The sequence below is a fragment of the Oryzias latipes genome, chromosome 18 (assembly GCF_053564925.1).
Source record: "Oryzias latipes strain Hd-rR chromosome 18, Olatipes_Hd-rR_3.1".
NCBI classification, from domain to species: domain Eukaryota; kingdom Metazoa; phylum Chordata; class Actinopteri; order Beloniformes; family Adrianichthyidae; genus Oryzias; species Oryzias latipes.
In genome coordinates, this window is record NC_136254.1 from 22,584,894 (window position 1) to 22,604,522 (window position 19,629).

The 19,629-nt window shown below is 39.6% G+C and overlaps 1 protein-coding gene across 25 annotated transcripts in view; it reads left to right on the forward strand.

Annotated features, from left to right (window-relative positions):
• Positions 1 to 19,629, forward strand: part of mark2b (MAP/microtubule affinity-regulating kinase 2b) — a 53,538-nt gene that overhangs the window by 12,258 nt on the left and 21,651 nt on the right. For all 25 annotated transcript variants that reach the window (XM_078936041.1, XM_078936045.1, XM_078936046.1 and 22 more), the window contains 8 exons: positions 9,824 to 9,994; positions 12,670 to 12,723; positions 13,236 to 13,284; positions 13,505 to 13,570; positions 14,235 to 14,305; positions 15,516 to 15,572; positions 17,181 to 17,417; positions 18,327 to 18,446. In XM_078936041.1, coding sequence (XP_078792167.1) covers positions 9,824 to 9,994; positions 12,670 to 12,723; positions 13,236 to 13,284; positions 13,505 to 13,570; positions 14,235 to 14,305; positions 15,516 to 15,572; positions 17,181 to 17,417; positions 18,327 to 18,446 — 825 coding nt within the window. The remainder of the gene's footprint in view (positions 1 to 9,823; positions 9,995 to 12,669; positions 12,724 to 13,235; positions 13,285 to 13,504; positions 13,571 to 14,234; positions 14,306 to 15,515; positions 15,573 to 17,180; positions 17,418 to 18,326; positions 18,447 to 19,629) is intronic.

A 19,629-nucleotide genomic window follows, 5' to 3' on the forward strand; every position in this document is an offset into this window, starting at 1 on the left:
GCATGCCCCCCCGGAAACTTTTAATATGGTACAATTTGGTGCATTCTGGTGACATCACTTATTTCTACACTTTTCAATGACTGAAAATAGACCATATCAAACTTAAATCTGCTCTAGTCTGTTTCAGATGTTTTGAAGAGAGCACTGCAGTGTAGTAGGTAACACTAGTTCAGAAGTTTTCATGGTGCTTCTAACGGCAAATATCGCAATAAATCATAAACCTTAAATGTGTTAAAACAATCTAATGGCAGCTTGAACCATTTAACGAATCCAATAAATCCCTTAATGCATTTGACCAATCGGATGGACGCCTTCACATTGTTGATGTTGATGTTGTTGATGGAGCCCTGTTATGTTAGATGTTTGTAACCTATGTCAACGTGGGTCATTTGGAGTATAATTTTTAAACTGGGAATGGTTATTTGGTTATTTTGCTGTTTGTTTATATACCGCAAATTATATCGTTATCGCAATTTTAATCTCTGATATCGCATATCGCGAGTTTTCCTCATATTGTGCAGGTCTAACTGAGATCATTCAGCTAACTAGAAATACTTACTGCTTACAGTGTTGTAAAGAAAAACAAAATTAAGTAGTTTAACATTCTACTGCATTTGAGTCTGAGATTCAGGTATTTGGAGTTGCCTTTGATTCTTTGACATTCAGCTTAAAGCTTAGTGCATACAGTTTCATCTTCAATGCATTCATTAAATATCTTGCTGTCCATACTAATTATACCCACTACTCCATCCAACATATTCCTATCTATTCCTGCCATGTCTTCCACATCTCTGACATGCTTCAGTCTCTCTTCAGTGACGGTGTCGGATTTATAATCAAATGTAATAATAACCCACTGGCTTGTGCCTTCGTTGTTGCTGTTTAACATTGTTTTATATTGAATTGTTACATTCAATAAAGTTTGAAAAAAAAAAGTAGTGAGCGCGTGCCGCATGGTGCTCGGCAGTGAAAGCCGCGCGCGCAGGCGGGAGAGAAGGAGAAGTGATCAAAGGTTTCCCATAGAAACCCTTGAAGTCTGAACACAGGACTAGCAGAAAAACTAAATTATGAAGACGAGGTAAATCTACACGTTTTCGCAAAATGTACTTTATTGAAAAAGGTGAAGAATATATAAACCGTTAGATATTTTAGTGGCCCGAGCGGACAAGTGAAAAGTAAAGTCTTGTGGTCCGCACTGCTCGAAAAACAGGACCGGGCCAGCGGACAAATGGCTATGTCGAGCCCTGGTCATGATGAACTCAGGTATCTCTTTATGGGAGACGACCAAGGAGGGCACCACTGTTGAAAGGAAATCATAAAAAAGCCAGACTGGAATTTGCAAAAATGCATGTTGACAAGCCACAAGGCTTCTGGGAAAACGTTCTTTGGACAAATGAGACCAAACTGGAGCTTTTTGGTAAGGCACATCAGCTCTATGTTGGTAGACTCAAAAATGAAGCATACAACGAAAAGAACACTGTCTCTACTGTGAAACATGGAGGAGGCTCAGTTCTGTTTCGGGGCTGCTTTGCTGGATCTGCACAGGGTGTCTTGAAGTTGTGCAAGGTCAAATGAAATCTCCAGATTATCAAGGCATTCTGGATAGAAATGTGCTGCCTAGTGTCAGAAAGCTTGGTCTCAGTCACAGGTCATGGGTCTTCCAACAGGACAATGATCCAAAACACACAGCAGAAAACCCCAAGAATGGCTGAGAGAAAAGCGTTGGACTATTCTGAAGTGGCCTTCTATGAGCCCAGATCTGAATCCCATTGAACAGGAGCTGAAAAATGCCATTTGGAGAAGACACCCGTCAAACCTGAGACAACTGGAGCAGTTTACTCATGAGGAGTGGGTCAAAATACCTGTGGACAGAAGGCTCATTGACAAATACAGAAACCGTTTAATTGCAGTGATTGCCCCAAAAGGTTGTGCAACAAAATATGAAGTTATGGTTACCATCATTTTTGTCCAGCCCTATTTGTTTTGTTTTTTTTAAATAATTCTGTTAATCAACAACTCCAACGTAATGGCTAATTATTTAATTTTATTGTTACTTTTGAACGTTTCTAGTCATTTCAGTTGTGGACTGTCTTTCTTTAACTGAAGGGTACCAAACATTTTGTCCACCACTGTATGTCCACAGACATCTTTGTAAACTGACAGATGCAGACAGGAAGAGGAAAGGAGTACGGTTTCTTTTCTTTCCTTTTTTGTTTTTTTTACTTCTCTCTTAATGTCTCTCAATGTCGAGAGAACCTTTCCTGTTGGCATTATCCTTTTTTTGAAAGACTGTTTGTAGCTGGAAGAGAGAAGAAACATGTCACTGTGGTGCCATGGAAAGGATACATCCAAACTATTAGTTTGCAGTTCCAAAATGAAGTTAGATTAAATTCATTCAGCAGATGGTACGATTTTGTTAAAAAGTAGATTATGATTGAGACATTTCTTGAAGTATTGAGTTCAAGCTAGTTTTTCCTCTTATGAATTTAATACTTGCAGTGTTTTTGGTTTCTGAAAAGCTACAACAGAAAAATTGTCCCTAATCAAAGACCTGTTTTATTTTTATTCGTGTAAATCTTTGGTCTGATGTGAATGCAAGCATATGCTTAAATAAATTAAAATACAGTTACAAATATATATATATATATATATATATATATATATATATATATATATATATATATATATATATATATATATATATATATATATATATATATATATATATATATATATATATATATATATATTTACATTTTAGATTGTGCAGTGTAAAATGAAAAACACAACTTTCAAACATGGTTTTTGTTTTGCTTTTTGCCGTAAGTGTACACAATCATTGAAGAGCTATTTATTTCAAATTATTAGATGTAAAAGCTCAATCTATGAAGAGTGTATTAAATCTAATCTTTACAACATATATGCTGTCTCTACTTACTTTTATCTAAGAGCTGATGATCACTATCTAAAGTATTATACTTAATGTTCAGGGGTTATCCAGATGTGTATGAATATGGAGGAGGTCATCAAATTGAGTTTTGGATTTTGCTGGAATATTTGCAGGCTTCCTGCTGTTATCCCATCTGTTACCCACCACAACTGACTGTGTGGGAGGAGGCATGCAGTAATTGAATGCGGTGAGGAGACATTTGACAAGACGTCACCTCAGATGCGTTGTAGTAGGAATAAAAATCTACAACAGTGCTGTTCAGGTAGCTGCACTAGGGACTAGCCTTTTCTGTAGCGTTACTCACAGATCCTAGAGGTACAGTTATGCTGCTGTCCAGCTGCTGTTACCTTTGTCTGTTCTAGCCAGTCTAACTTGTATCACCGGAAGCAGATCAGTGTATCCCAGAGGCGACTGTGCTACGCAGCACTACGGATTCACTCAAAATCTATTTTTGGGTTCAGCTGTGGTTCATTTGTGTCCACCTGCACAGAGGATATTGAACTGGTTGGAAACAGGACACAAGCCTGATAGAGAATCCTGGTCAACAAAATAAGACCGCGTGCAAATTCATATTTGACCACAAATGCCTTCATTTTCATAGATGAAAGCTAGAGGACAGCCACAGGTAAATCAGTTAGAGAATTTTAGAGATTTTGTTAGTTCCTTTTTTGAAACATTTAAATCCTTGGATAATCTTGTTGCTTTTTAATTTCACAAAGACAAACGGGGAGCACTCAAATGCTTAAGGTCAAAACAAATGCAGAGCAAAAAGTTGTTGCAGCCAAAAAAAATTGCAACATAGTTTTGATTCCTATTCAATTGACCCTGACCTGTGGGGTGGAAAATCAATTGCAAGGTTTTCTGAAAGCACCCAAATTTCACCTGAGGTTTTTTTGTTTTCATTTGTCTTTACCAGATTACTTCCCAGCTTCTTGATGCATTTGTTTGTATCTTTTATTAGTAGTCAGCTTTTTCTTTTCTACAGATTGTAATAAATTTGTAATTCTTTAACATAAAGGAAAATATATTTACAAGTAGAAAGGGACCGGAGAAAGGTAGTCTGCCATCTCTTGGTGGGTGGAGTCTCCCTGCCCCAGGTGGAGGAGTTTAAATACCTTGGAGTCTTGTTCACGAGTGAGAGAAGACCGGAGCGTGAGATCAACAGGCGGATCGGAGCGGCGTCCGTAGTTATGCAGTCGCTGTATCGGTCCGTTTTGGTGAAGAGAGAGCAGAGCCGAAAAGCAAAGCTCTCAATTTACCGGTCGATCTTCGTTCCAATACTCACCTATGGTCATGAGCCCTGGGTCATGACCAAAAGAACGAGGTCCTGAATACAAGCAGCTGAAATGAGCTTCCTTTGGAGTGTGGCTGGGCGCTCCCTTAGAGATCGGGTGAGAAGCTTGGTCACCCGCGGAGGGCTCGGAGTAGAACCGCTTCTCCTCCACATCGAAAGGAGCCAGTTGAGGCTTTTAGTTGGCATCTATTCCGGATGCCTCCTGGACGCCTCCCTGGAGAGCTGTTTCGGGCATGTCCCACTGGGCGGAGGCCCCGGGGAAGACCCAGGACAAGCTGGAGAGACTACATCTCTCGGCTGGCCTGGGAACACATCGGGGTCCCCCCAGAGGAGCTGGAGGAAGTGGCTGGGGTGAAGGAAGTCTGGGCATCTCTGCTTAGACTGCTGCCTCCGCGACCCGGTTCTGGATAAGCGGAGGAAAACGGATGGATGGATGGATATTTACAAGTACAGGGCTTTCTCCCAGAAGATTATTATAACGTAGACCATCAAAATATAACTATCAACTGAAGTGTCTTTTGTTGGATTGGGGTGTGTCTCTTGTTGGGATCATTTGGAAATGCTTTTATGTGCAGCTTGGCATTAAATGGTTTTCAGCTGCAAACATTTGGTCGTGCAGATTAAGTGCATGTTCTTTATCTCAATTGTTGGCAGGATGCAATCTGTAGACCAACGGTCTGTTCACATGATGGGCCCGAGACAAAAAAACGTCTCCCTCTGCAACTTGTTTGACTCAAGTAGCTAAAACGGTTTAAAAGCTAAATATTAGGCTTTTTTTTTTTTTAGCGGCAGTTGATACAGAAAAAAAGTCAAATCAGTGGCTAAAAATAGTGTACATAACCAAGGAAAATATAATAATTTATGAATTCTGTATAATATCTTTAATGAATGTTTAGTGTTTACATACATTTCATAAGTTTATGCTTTCTGCTGTTTATTTTACAAGATGGATTGCTGCATTAGCGTGTCAAAACATTTTTGGTTTTCATAACAATTTGTATGTTTGCATTTTAGGGGGCATCTGTTCTCAGCCTGAGCTGCCCTAAAACCAAGGAAGAATCAAAAACAATAATTAGTTGCACATGAAAGCAGATGGGATTTAGACAAGATGTTGGAGTTTCAAACTACAGATAAGGGATGCATTGGAAGCTGCAATTTTGATTTGAGCCTTTAGAAGCAGTTTGCAACTTTTCCTTTGCATTAAGCATGACAGAAGCTTTAGTGGAGAGATGTCCGACAGCAACTACATGAGAATGCAGCGTTAAAATTGAACAGTTCTGGCAACAGGGGAGATTATGTTGCATATTCAAACTTTTACAGTTAGTCGCCCCCATTATGAGCCAGAGTTATGTAATAACCGGGGAAAGCAGTACAGTGTCCACTCTGTGTCTTACGTCACAGCAACTTGCCAGCCGCAGTTTGAAATGGAAGTGAATGTCAGATCGTGGAACCCCTTGGGCTGTAAAGTTATTGAAACTGATTTCCTAAAAACAGTGGTCCTGTGCTAGTCCTGGAACTGTTAGACAATAGAGCTAATTTACATTTCTAAGTATGCTTATTCCCCATCATTGTTGTCTTGTATAACATCCATGGCCTCAGATGGTTTGGTGTGTGCATGCACAGGCTGTTTATTATTTTCACTTTGTTCCTCTACACTCACCTATCTGTGTTGTTCTCCCTTGGGTCAGTGTCAGAAATACGTCAAGTTTTCAGTCAGCCTGATGCTTTGTTGTTTTTAAGAGTAATTTTTAGAAAAATATGGCCATCCTTTACAGTGACTATTAAAGTTAAGATGAAACTGTATCCAAGTCCATTAGCACATTGATTACTCTTCTTTTTCCCTTTAGTCAAGGTTATGGCAACAAATGAAGAAACTTGACATTCATCCATCCATTTTCAAAACCTGCTGAATCCCTTTCGTGGTCACAAGGTTGCTGGAACCTACCTAGCTACTGTTTGGCAAAGCAAGGGTACACCCTGAACATGTTGCCAGTCTGTTGGAAGGCCACAGCACTCACATTCCTATCTAGAGACACCAGTCAACCCAAGAATCATGATTTTGGACTGCGGGAGGAATCCAGAGTGCCTGTGGAAAACCCATGGATGCTCAGGGAGAACATGCAAACTCCACACCAAAAAATCCCAGTCTGAATTTGAACTTGGACCTTCTTGTTGTGAGGCAAAAGTGCTAACTGCCACATCACTGTAGAGCCCGACATTTGTGGTGGTTCTATTATAATGTGAATAACCTTGTAAATGCTAAAGATAATTCACTGATGATGTACCGCAATCAATACAAATCAAATTAAGATAAAGTTTGGTCTTGAAAAGATCAGGAAGGAATTCCCTGCTGATCTGAAATTGTGTTTTGAACTGTCAAAAACACTAATTGTCTCAAATGTGAAGGAAATGCGGATTGTCTTAGTTTCTCACATGTTGAACAATATGCTGCTTTGTTAGTTAAAGAACAGGAGCGTATCAATCGTTCTCTAGATTTAATTTAAAAGCCATTTGCTTTTTTTTGATTATTCTAAATATTTACAATGTCGACCAATGCAGGTGGCTCAAATTATAAAAATAGAAAAAAATGTAAGCAGCTAGAAATGTATCTGGCACAAGATCTTCATATTGGCCCCCAAAATAAGTTTTATTCTAGGGAACATTTGAATTAACTGCCAACTGATGGGAACTATTACCATAGATCTTTTTGTATCCGGTTGTGTTTTACATCTCCATTTCTATCAAAACTCTAAGAGCTGTGTTTGTATAATTTGTCTTTCTACACACCAGCATGGTACATGCGGTGACAACAGTGTATTCTAGTATCAGGGCTCCACTCGCTCCGAGTGTCATGTAGCCTGTGTGTGTGTTTGTCTGGTCACCCTGGAGCCAGTCGCCCGCTCCTATAACTCTGATCCCTGTCACCTGTCCGCTCGGATCACATGCACACACGCTGACATGTACATAGACACATACAATAAGAGCGACCCTTTCTTGGAGCTGATATCTAATAGTGGATGCCAACTGTTCAAAACTTGCAAATGCAGTTTTGCTGTTTTTTCTAGTTTGGAAACAAAAGGACTCATAATTGATGGTACAGCGACGGAAGCTAATTTTATTATTCATATATTCCTTATTTTGCAATAGTGTGTTATGAACATCATGCACAAAATTCTGGAAAAAACAGACCAGTTTAGGATGTTAATTTGTGATATAAAGTGTAGTAATTATATAGCTGAAACAAACCCAAAATCCTCCATGTCCTGAACACAAATAAACTCAGATACTCTTGTAAGTAGTGGTTCTTGAACTTTTGTTTTTCTTGATACAAGTAACTTCCTTTTTTGTAGTGTTTCATCAAACTGCTGCATGTTTATTTTTAGACATTTTAGCTGGGATAACATTTATTTTCCGATGTTGTTCTGTTTACCCTCGTCAGGCTTAGACGGAGCTTTATCAAGAAAATTTGATCAAACAGAAGAAAACACATTTTTAGCAAATGGTTGAATTTGGAAGTTGTTCATGTGTCTTTTCTGTCTAAGTAAAGGATATTTGTACTTTGTCGGGCTTTGGTTTTTCATGACAGAGGAATGTTCTGGAAAAGATTTGCCTATCAGTTTATATCTCCCCACATTGTTGGTGGAAGGCATTGAGGCCCAGCGTGGAGTGTGAATGTTGCATCTTGAAGCAGCTGTAGATGTGGTAATCAGCCAAATCAAGACCTGGCTGGAAGAAAGGGATAGCAGGGCTCCAGACTAACTTTTTTCACTAGGAGCACAGTGGCCCCTAACTGAAAATTTTAGGGGCACAACTAGAAAATTTAGGGGCGCATACCGTAAATCAAAATTCTAACCAAATCTACTAATTTCCACTGTATTACTAATAAATACTTTAATAATAGATGCAGAAATTACAATGTGCTGTTTCAAATTCAGTGTCACATTTTAATCTGCACTTTTGAAGATGCACCAAGAAGGTAAACTGACAAAAGCATCGCTGTCATGACAGTACAAATAGTTAAGAAAACTGATGGAAATTTATCTTGGTGACACCAAATAGGTGCAGCCAAGATGCACAATAACCGTGTTTGAGATCACCCAGGTGAACTCAACGCTGCGCAGATCACATGGTGTGTGACATATATTTTTGTTTTTGCTCCAACATTAACTGTCAATCATCACAAAAATTTCAGGAGAAAGGGGTGGGAGCAAGGGGCAAACCTACCCGGACACAGCTGGAAACTGAACTGACTGAAAGCTGCCCTACAGGCTACAAAACAATGCATTATGGGACATGTGTCCTGATGGTTTTTGTAGTGGAGGGATTAATCAAAATAATTTAAAATACCAATTCATTAAAAAAGGCTACATACATTACAAAACCTTAAATAATCATAAAATATATAATAACACAGATCATACTAAGGGGGAGAAGAATATTAAAACTAAACTGAATGTTAAGGACAATTCCGATTTCCTGCTGTTCTCCTTCAGTCTTGCTGCAGATTCGCCTTCATCTCACAGCCCCCCCCCCCCCCCCCCCCCCCCAAACGATCCACACGTATTTTCAGTGTGTCTAAAACTAATGTTGTTTTTGCTCGAGCGTGTTTAAAGTTCAAGCCCCGTTAGCTGTCACGCATGTAGGTGTGGGACATTTATTCTCCACAGCTGACCCGACTCCCGCGGGAGCGGTGTGCTGCCGTAACCCGTTTGATGCGCCGCCGTAACCGTAACCAAAACACTAAACCTTCCTCCGGGTCTGTGCGGCCCAGAGAAAAGTTCAGCACGGACTGCATGTATTTAGAAAATTACGAGCGAAAAGATACGTTCTAGAAAGGAAAGTAAGGAACTCCTTCATGTGGTCCGGGGAGGGCGCTGTCAGGTGTCCTGCTTTCAAACCCTGTCATTGTCACGCCCCCAAGAGTCATATACCCCACTGTGATTGGTTGGTCAGCTCTAGGCCCCTCCCCCTACACGCATTTTAGCCACTCACAGTGGCTTTCCCTATTCTTCTCACACGCAGTGGCCGCCTCAAACACAGGCATCACGCGAGTGTGTGCTCGCGTTTCATGAGTATGTGCGCGAGTGTGTGTGTCTGCCTGCGTGCGTGTGCGCTCGCGTCTCATTGATTATTTCATTGATCATTGACGTGCCCCTTCTACGTTTAATGTATAAAAAAATATGAAGGGTGGGGGAGGCAAATTTACTGGTCGCACATGTGCGAATGGATGTAAAATTCAGTCGCACACTCTCAAATTTTGGTCGCAAAATGCGACCAATTGCTCGCAGTCTGGAGCCCTGGATAGCTTTCATGGTGGGGTTATGCCACAGTCGTCATGTCGTAGCTCTATTGTCGGAATCCATGTGGAAGCACTTGGGCAACATCTTCTCTATTTAGTTTTTGAAGCAAAAGAGCCCAACCTCTGTGATAACTCCAAACAAAAATATGCTCAACTTTGAGAGAACAAGACCTGCTTAACCTAGTGGTTGTTTTGGAATAAATGTTTCTGTGTCTGATTGTATGTCGCTTGATCCACATGACTCCTTACACATGCAATTGTATGTGTTTTTTCTGTGCAGGAGCAAAAATCCTCGTCCGGCCGACACAGCATGTCACGATGCCGAAACTCCGTGGCCACGACCACATCAGATGAGCAGCCACATATCGGCCAATACCGGTTGCTGAAAACCATCGGCAAGGGCAACTTTGCTAAAGTCAAACTGGCTCGACATGTTCTCACTGGAAAAGAGGTGGGTGTGCACCAATGTGAAGGTTTAAAAAAAGGGGGGGTTTTCATATTTTGTAAACTTCTGACTTTTAGATTTTTTAACTCCATGGAAAGATTTCATGTTTGTTCAGAAGTCGTTTTCAGTCCACAGTTAGTTTAGAAGATTCTTGTAGAATTTGTAATGTGTTTTAGAGCCTGTTTCATCAGACTGTTTATCGAAGTAGTTGTTTTCAACTCTATCTTTACAGCTAAAGCTGTATTTGGTCGCTTTAGTTGGTTTAAAATGGGAAGTGCATTGAAACCCTTTTCAATCGAGGGAAAAAATCCACAGAATGAAGAAGTTGTTTTTTTCTTTTTTGTAAAAAGAACAAACAGCCCTTTGACACAAAGTATTTGTCATCGTTTCCACAAGCTGTCCTGCTTAAAGATGAGTACGGTCTGCAATGATCACCATAGGCATACTTAAACTATGATGGACAGAATGTAAACCAAGAATCTAGGAATTCACATGAAATGATTTTTAAAGAACTGAAGTGGAACACCTATGATGAACATTACAGACTTCTCAGATCTTTTGAAGCAGGTAGGCTTGGGAATCGATTACTGACTAATACTTGTATTTGACATTGTATCACTGCATGAATGGGGTGTGAGCTAAGCTTTTTATTCTTTTTATTTAAAACTGCTGTTTTATTTTACGCACCTGCCTGCTTCACTTTGGTTTGATCCATTTTACCTTCCAAAGATTACAAATTCTGTATGGATGTTTAAAAAAAAAAAGAGCAAAACATTTTATTATCCTTAAATCTATCAAATAGGTTTTTTGATTCTCTACATATTTTTTTAGGATGTGGTCACTGTCCTGGCCATTACACGAAGCCTCAATAGTCTCCAGGAAACCAGCTAGATATTATTGAAGCTTTGTGGGACGATGTGTTTTTTTTCTGTTTTTGGACATACGGGGGTTGGTTTCATCAGTTAGAAAGTACAGATGGGGAGCAGCCATTGACTGTAGTTAAAAACCGGAGCAGGTGAGTATGACGTAACCCATAGAAAATGGTTTACCGCTGGCTCCAAAGAAATAGTCAATTTAGTTGCCGGTTTTTCGTGACATTAACGTTGTTGTGTTTGAAATAGAAATCCCGCGTAAGCAGTGATTGCCCCGAGTCGGTCTGAGTCAACATTTCTATGGCAACTACTCTCGCCAATCAGGAGTAAGGTTGTTGGATGGCCACACCCCTACCACTTAAAAGCGGGCTACACAAAACCAGAAAAAAGCATTTCTGCATATTTCATTATTTAAATTGTGATGGATCAGGACTAAACAAAAGCTCCGGTTTGTGACACATGAACCGAGATGGGCAGGCCAAAGTATCCCTTCCCTGCTCCAATTCTGATGCATCCACTTGCAGTCAAATAGATCCATTAACGTCTTCATTGTCCCCATCTGGGCTGGCATCTGGCTCAAAAATGCACAGCTGCATAGCTCCAATGGTGCTTGCAGTTTTCTTTGGGGTTTTTTGCCACGCTAATGTTAGCTTGAGGTTGTGAGGGGCTGTAAGGTAGCGGGAGTTACTTCTGGGCCAACAGTGCCTCCCACAACTCCAAGTTGAATTTGTGATGAACTTCTGCTGCTCTGAAGGAAATGTCATAAAAAAACAACACAGCCTTTTTGATTTTGGCTAAAACTTGCAACTTCAAAATTAAAAGACAGCTGGGAGCAATTCTGCAATAGATACAAATGTAGCTGGAGTGAGACTTCAATGAGCAGCACCAGTCTCCCTGCTGCTGCTGTGGAATCGCAGAGATTGTCCTTAATTTGTTTAAAATAAATATAAAAGTATTGGTAGTTATAACTTGTTAATCTGGTTTCAAGGTTGCTGAGGATTTGTTGTGATTTTTCTGTTCTTGTGTGGTTTTGGAGATTGTGTGTCTAATGCAGGAGATTAGACCTCCATTGTCAGCCTGAAAAGAGACGCGTTAATGTTTCCAGCTTACTGTGAATTTCAGTGATGTAACACGTGGATCTGTCTGGCCCTAAAAAGGAACAGGGCTCTCGTGAGGCTGTGCTAGGCTACGTCGTATGCCAAGTCAAGTGTTGATTTTACATGTGACAGTGTACTGTGGGCGGGCTCTGTAAATGTGTGACAACTCTGTGCCTGACACCCCGATAACACTCCATTTGACCAGTTTGCACACACAAAGAAAACAAGAGAGAGTCAGAGGGCAGGAAGAGTCAGGGAAGCGTGACCAGAAAGAGGAGTGAAAGAAGTTAGATGGCACAAATCAGAAAGAAGTAAACCTCCCTGTTTTGTGTTCTTGCGATAAGAGGATTCTTCGGTTGCCATGCTTCTTTTCCTCCTCTGTTTCTTTTTTATCTTCAGGCTCCTTTTTTCAAACTCCTCCCCCCACATCCTCCATTTTTTTCTCCCTAGTTCCTGCTTTGTTTCATCATTTGTATTAAATATTTCACTGATTTCTGAACTTTAGACCTCATTAAGCTTTCGGTTTGCAGCATTTCTCATTGTTATGGGACTGTCGCAGCTGCGATTGTGTCTTTATGACTTGCTGCTGCGAGGCTATTCCTGATGTGGCTAAAAAGATGGCTACCTGTATAGATGTGTAGGTTTGATCATATGTGTAAGCAAATAATAAACACGTTTCAACAACCACAAAACCTCTTCTTTTGCTTTTTAGGTGGCCGTAAAGATCATAGATAAGACGCAGCTCAACTCATCCAGTTTGCAAAAGGTGGGTCTATTAAAAAAAGAAATAAAAAGGTTTGGCACATCATTTAGTCCATCTTCCTTTTTCTCAGAAGTCATTTTCAAGCCACTCTTCCTACCCTGTGTCTTCGTCTCTATTCCTCTCTGAAGTGGTCCAGTTTTCGGAGAGAGTTTTAATTACAGGAAACAAGCTGCAATTACTTCCTTTGATCGTGGCAGGGTGGGGTCTGTCCACTTACACGCAAACCATCTATCCATGAGCGGCTGCTCACTGAACACACACACTGAACGTACATCCATCCGCTGAAACAAAATCCACACGAGAATTTATTTTACGCTTGTGGTTTTTATGCTACGGTCAATAGCATAGACTGAAGGTTTGTACTGTTTATTCTAACATGAGTATTCATTCCTGTTTGGTAAAAATGCAAACTAAATAGATCTGCAAAGTAGAAAACTTTAATCACAGCTTTATGTTGTCTGCACTTCTGTTTTTATAATAAGGGGAAAAAATGCATTTTTCTGTTTTTACTGCAGCTCTTTCGGGAGGTGAGAATCATGAAATTGTTGAATCATCCCAACATAGGTAAGTAACAGCAAAATAATTAGCTGTGGAAACACTTCTTGCAAACTGCATAGTCTAAATTTTTTTTTATAACACAAATGGCATCATAAAGATCTCTCTGAGTTTTGCTTTCCTTTTGCCATTTTCCCCCACGTTTCCCTGTCTTCACCCCCTGTCATATATTTCTACTTTGAGTTTCACTCCTCTCTGTAATGCATTTTTCCTTTCTTTCTGCCTGCAGTCAAGCTTTTTGAGGTGATAGAGACGGACAAGACTCTGTACCTGGTAATGGAGTATGCTAGTGGAGGTAAGTGCGAGTGTCCCTGTGAAATCATTGTCCTGTTACTACATCAAAATGTGATTTCCCTCCAACCAGCCCAAAAAAGAAAACAAAAGAGACATGTGGTTTTCTTCCAGTCGTTAGTTTGATGTGGTGACCTATTGCTTTACCCCTCAACATAACAACCAGGATGAAAAACAGACAAATGGGCTCATTAGGCCTGCACCATAAATAGCAAATTTATCATTATTACGATATCAGGCTGCGCAATACGCATATTGCAAAATTCGTCAAATTGTGATAAATGGTAACCTTAATTGTGCTAAAACGATCTTATGGCAGCTTGAAGTATTTAACGAATCCCTTTATGCATTTGACCAATCAGATGGAGCCCTTTTATGTTAGACGCTCGCCTCCTATGTAGATGAGGGTCATTTGGTCTGTAATTTATGTTGAGTTGTTTTGCTATTTTTTCATCTATTGCAAGTTTACATCGTCATCGCAATACTGATCACCAATATCACAAATCGGGAGTTTTCCTCATATTGTGCAGCCTTAAGGTACATTATGTCAAGTCAGCTAGTTGTTTTAAAGACAGTTGAATGTCCTTTTGACCTGATTCTATCTTTGGGAAAAATAATTATCAGCTCTTGATGGTAACTCTCCCCCTTTTTTTTCTCTGCGCTCTCAGGAGAGGTCTTTGATTACCTGGTGGCCCACGGAAGAATGAAGGAAAAAGAAGCCCGTGCCAAATTCAGACAGGTATGTTTCAGGGAAATGGGTATGGTAATGGAAATGGTATGTTCATTTACTGTATGTAAGCTGTACACTGTATAGCCTGTGTTACAATAGTTCACGCTAGATCATTAAACTAGGAATGTCCGGATAAAGGGTTTTTTTTGGCCCTGATCTGCTTCTCAGAGTCATTAGATTTTCATAATCTTCCTGATTTGATACTTTTGTAACAAATTAAAAAAAGGAAAAAATGTGAGAAAACGATCAAGATTGTCCCCCTGTTTTCCTTTATTAACCTACTATTTAACACAAACAGAGCACTTCTGTGAAGTAGCTTGAACAATCAAGTAATAGTACAACTGCTTCATTATTGACAAGTAAAATGGGTGATAATTGTTTTTGTTTTTGTGAGTCTAGTGTTCTTATCAGAATTATTGAACATTTATGGTTAGATGTAATTCAAATCTCCAGTAAAATGTGTAAGAATTAAGGATGAGTTTCTATTGTAAATCGTTGTTGTTGCTGCATAAATATATGATGGTGAGTGTTCATGACCAGCTTATATCAATGGAATCATTTCTATACATTTTGGTTGTTTATGAGACATTGTTTTATTTTAATTAGCTTAAATAGCTTCCATTTTGTAGACTGTCCCTTGGCAATTGTCCCACAGCTGTCTCTACGTTTAATTCTTATTAAAAAGTAAAAAAAAAAAACTTTTTAAAAACAAATGCCTAAATATTTCTTTGTTTGTGTTTAGACAAAGCAAAAGTGACACATGTCATTTTGAATGTTTAAAAGACTTATTAAATCCCTAAAGTTCAAATCTGTGAATGTCCTGCTAACTTACTGAACTGACTTTGTGCACTTCCTGTTGTATTCTGCTGCTTGGTTTTATAGCCATAAAATGATTTCTACACATCTGGTAGTGTATTAGTAGTGTATGCATCTCTAATAATATGTGGGGCCGATCAGAATAATGAGAATAAAATAAATAGCCGATCCCTGATCGGGAGGCAACATCCACTTCCGATCAAGCCTGAAACTACGTGATCGGGCCCAATCTGTGGTTACGTGATGGAATCGGGACGTCTCTTCATTAAACTGTTTGCAAATAGGAACAGTTCAATTAATTTTAGTTCCATCTTAATGCTCCCAGATGAATTTTTATGACAACACGCTAACATAGCCTGTTCATCACCTCCGTTTTCTTCTCCCTCGCTCTGTCACTCCTCAGATCGTGTCGGCCGTGCAGTATTGCCACCAGAAGTGTATAGTGCACAGGGACCTTAAGGTAAGATCAGACACATAAAGCATATTCGGTGTCCAAGCTGCCCTTCCCTTCACATTAATCTGTATATGATTGGAGTCTTTTAAGATTATGTCCCGCTCCCACACACAAGTTAAACAAGGACAGTGGTATAATGGCTTTTCCTAAATTCTGTTTAAAACGCATACATTACTATACTCCTCCCTTTTTTATCCATCGGTTTCCTCGATTTGGGCTTTAAATGGATATTTTTGGGAATTGAAGACATTTGTACGCTTTTAAAACTCACAGCAAACACACACAGATTCAAGCTTTCAGGTCATTTTGGTTCATTATATTATGCAGGGTTGTAAATCCTCTTATCTTGGCAGAAGGCAGACCTGTGGACGTTATCATGATTAGTGTTTACAGGAACCTCACAGGAACCTGCCAGCACTGAGCTTTATCCTCATCAACTATTAGGTTTTTGTTTCCCTCTTAAAGCACTTATTTAAACGGAGCTTTACTGTCAATTGTGTTTCTGCTCCTTTTGAAAGAATTTACAGCTTTCCTGCGTTTAAAAAAATGTATTATTTGCTTTAAAGAAAAAAGAAAAAGCATGTCTCGTTGTAATGCGCACGACGCCTCACATTATCCTAATTACTCCTGATCTGTGGGGTTTATTGTTAAATCCAGCACAAGCTTGAACCCCTGTTGTCTGCTAAATCATGGTGATGAGTGTTTAAGAGACTACTGCCCAGTTTCTGTTTTTCCTAATGTCTCATGCGAAGAGTCGAATTATATATTGTGTATCTGATATTAAAATGTAAAAGTATTGTTAAAGTCCCACTCCGATTATTATTCAAAAAATGTTCCCAGTGGTCTTTAAACGACGATTATCAAAATAGCTGTGGTTTTCTAGGACAGGCGGGGAGCTTGTGACCCGTCCAGTAATGTTTTTACGTCACACATAGTCTTTTTCAAACAGCTTTTTTCCCCCCCCCTGCTCCTGAATCACCACAGATTGAATAAAAATTCTCAGAAATTAAGCTTCATTTCCTTAATATATGTCCTCCATCGATAGAACATTAAAAATAACCTACAAAACCATTTTCTTCAGAGTGGGTTTTAAAGAAAAACAGGTCCTCATTTACTAGTTGGACTAGAGGTCAGAGATGATGCAAGTCTTGTATGCAATGTGCTAGCTGACTCAAACACAGATGCCACCAAGCATTCAGAGAAGTAAAAAGGAGAGTACACCTGTTGCTAGGCAACTCAAGCCTCCCTGCTCACTTTAGGCTTAAAGACGCAGACATGGGTGCAAGTTGTGAAAGCTCCCTTGGCTAATGATGCGCGAGCTTTGTTGGGTCGGATCATTTCAATAAAATGGCTCTTTTTTTAAATTAATTTTGTCCAAATAAATTAATATGTTTTTGTCTTTGATAAGATGCTGCCAATTTTCAACTTCTGGTCTAAGTAAAAGGATAAATCAGACCAGATAATCATTATTCTATCAGAGAAATACGTGGTTGTTGGTGTTTAGCACCAAAAGAAGCTTTTTTGTCTTGTCCAAACTGAAACTCTCTTGATTTCCTGGCTTCATTTTTCTTTTTTTTCGCTCTCCATTTTTGTCTCATCACTGTGCGTCTTCAGGCAGAGAACCTGCTGCTAGACGCGGAGATGAACATCAAGATAGCGGACTTTGGTTTCAGTAATGAGTTTACTCTGGGGAACAAGCTGGACACATTCTGTGGATCTCCACCCTATGCAGCCCCAGAACTCTTCCAGGGCAAGAAGTACGACGGGCCTGAGGTGGATGTCTGGAGTCTGGGAGTGATCCTCTACACGCTGGTCAGTGGCTCGCTGCCCTTTGATGGACAAAACCTTAAGGTGAGGAGGAGGAGATTTCTTTTGATTCATCTGTGGAGGACAGGCTGGGGTTTGGGGTAAGAGGGTTTGGGTTGGATTTTGTCATTCTGGTTTCTAACCCTGTAGAAATTTAGCTCCAGATTGAGGGAATGAGCCCGTTTTTGGCACTTTTTTCATTTTATTCAGACAGAAATTTGGTCGTCTGATCATTTTAAACTGAAAATGTTACCTGCTGCTTTTTTTTCTTTTACAAATACAAAATGTTGTGCTTTTATTTAACTACAACCATTCTCAGCAATGACTCATTCTGTAAATACAGTCATTTTCACAGACATTAGAACATTAAATATGTTTATGTGTAAATGTTACCAAAACACGTTTTGTTTTAGATCAGATATTTTGTGGTTTGTTTCAGTTAAAAGCTTTGCTTTTTCATTTCGCTCTGGTTTTGGCAGATTGTATCAAAAATATAAACTGATACCTCTAAAAGAAAAAAGAAAAACAAGATTGGAATAAAACTTAAAGCAGATTGAAAATGGGCACATTGAATGCTGTCATAACCACATCAGGTAAAAGAATCAGAAATTAAATCACCACAAAGTCTCCCACAACGTTTACCTTTCAGATTTTTACGTCTGCCTTTGTTTAACCTTTTAACACCACAGCTTCAGCTCCAGCATGACATTCTTTGGACTATCATAACTTTTCAACTCTTTATGCAATTTAACATAATTCGGATTCTTATGCGGAGAAAAAATTTGGTCTTAAAGAGTTAAACTGTTTATTTTGCTGAAGAGTAAAACCCTTTTTGGCATACCGTTAGCTTTAATCCAAATCAGGTTTTTATCAAATGACTCATTATTAGTAAGAATTGCCTTCAGTTCAGTCATTCCTGAACTCCTGGATCTCGATGTGCTTCTCCGTCTGCAGGAGCTGAGGGAGCGAGTGCTGCGCGGTAAATACAGGATTCCTTTCTACATGTCCACCGACTGCGAGAACCTGCTTAAAAAATTTCTGATCCTGAACCCTTCCAAAAGAGGCAGCCTGGAGGTATGTCACACAATGAGTTGTCGTACATCCCGCACACACACATCCTAGAAAACATGTAACAAGAGTAGCTGACCCCCAGCTGTTTTAGTTGCTCACTTTGTCCATGGTTCCAACCACAGAACATTTTTAAAATGTTTTTTTAGGCATCCTGCAAGTGAGTAACTTGAGTCCAGTAAACGTAGTAATAGTTCTGGTAATTATAGTACTTAAGCAAAGAAATCAATAAAATTAAATTAAAATGTATGCATACATATAGAGTACTATTCAATAGGTTTAAAAAATGTCACAAAAAGTAATAGGAAATCAAATAATCATTACAACTTTGCCCTCAAGTAGATTCATTCTAAATGGCTGGCATTAACTCCCAGTTCACCGTATATCTAGCCTTTCAGTAAATATGTGCTGCGTGTTTCCCCAGCTGCATGTGACTTTGTTGCTGAAGTGCTAAGTGCTTTTTTGAAGAGTTGGTAAATGCATGCTAGCTTGGATTTTATTAGTGGCTAAATCGGTTCCCAGTAAATCCAAACGGGTGGATGACTTTGCAGCTCAAGATCTCAAAATTGTCTATTTAGAATAAATCATTTTCTTGATCTTTGGTTATTAATGCTGAATTCATCTATGAGATAACGCCGCTTAAAGTTCCAGTCCGATCATCTTTGATCTATTGTAAAAGCGTTCCCAGTGGTCTTTTAATAGTGAATATGCCGTTTTGAGCCAAAATTTGAATAAATTTAGAAAAGCTGTCGTTTTTGTAGGACGTAGTTTCTGCAGAGCGGCAGTAGCTCTTGAGAAATTCCCCTCTGAGTTGTGGAAGGGACTGCTGATGCTGAGCAATCCAGCCTCCTCTTCTCCTCCCCACTGCTGAGAGCTGCCTGTTTACACTCTCTCCTACTAGCTTACAGCGCCTCAAAACCCCAACCTAACATTAACAGCATGACAAAAATGGCGAGCGGTATTGGAGCTATCCAGCCGTACAGTTCTGAGCCAGATGCCAACACTGATGAGGAAAATGAAGATGTACATGGATCTGTTTGTCCGGCAGTGGATGTATGGGATTGGAGCAGTGCAGGGACCTCGTGGTTTGCTGTTGTAGCTTTTACATCATAGCTACAAGCTTTTCTAATTGCCATTTTTTTATCTGCTCCTGTTTTACTACGGTTTAGTTAAAAAAACCCAGGCAATT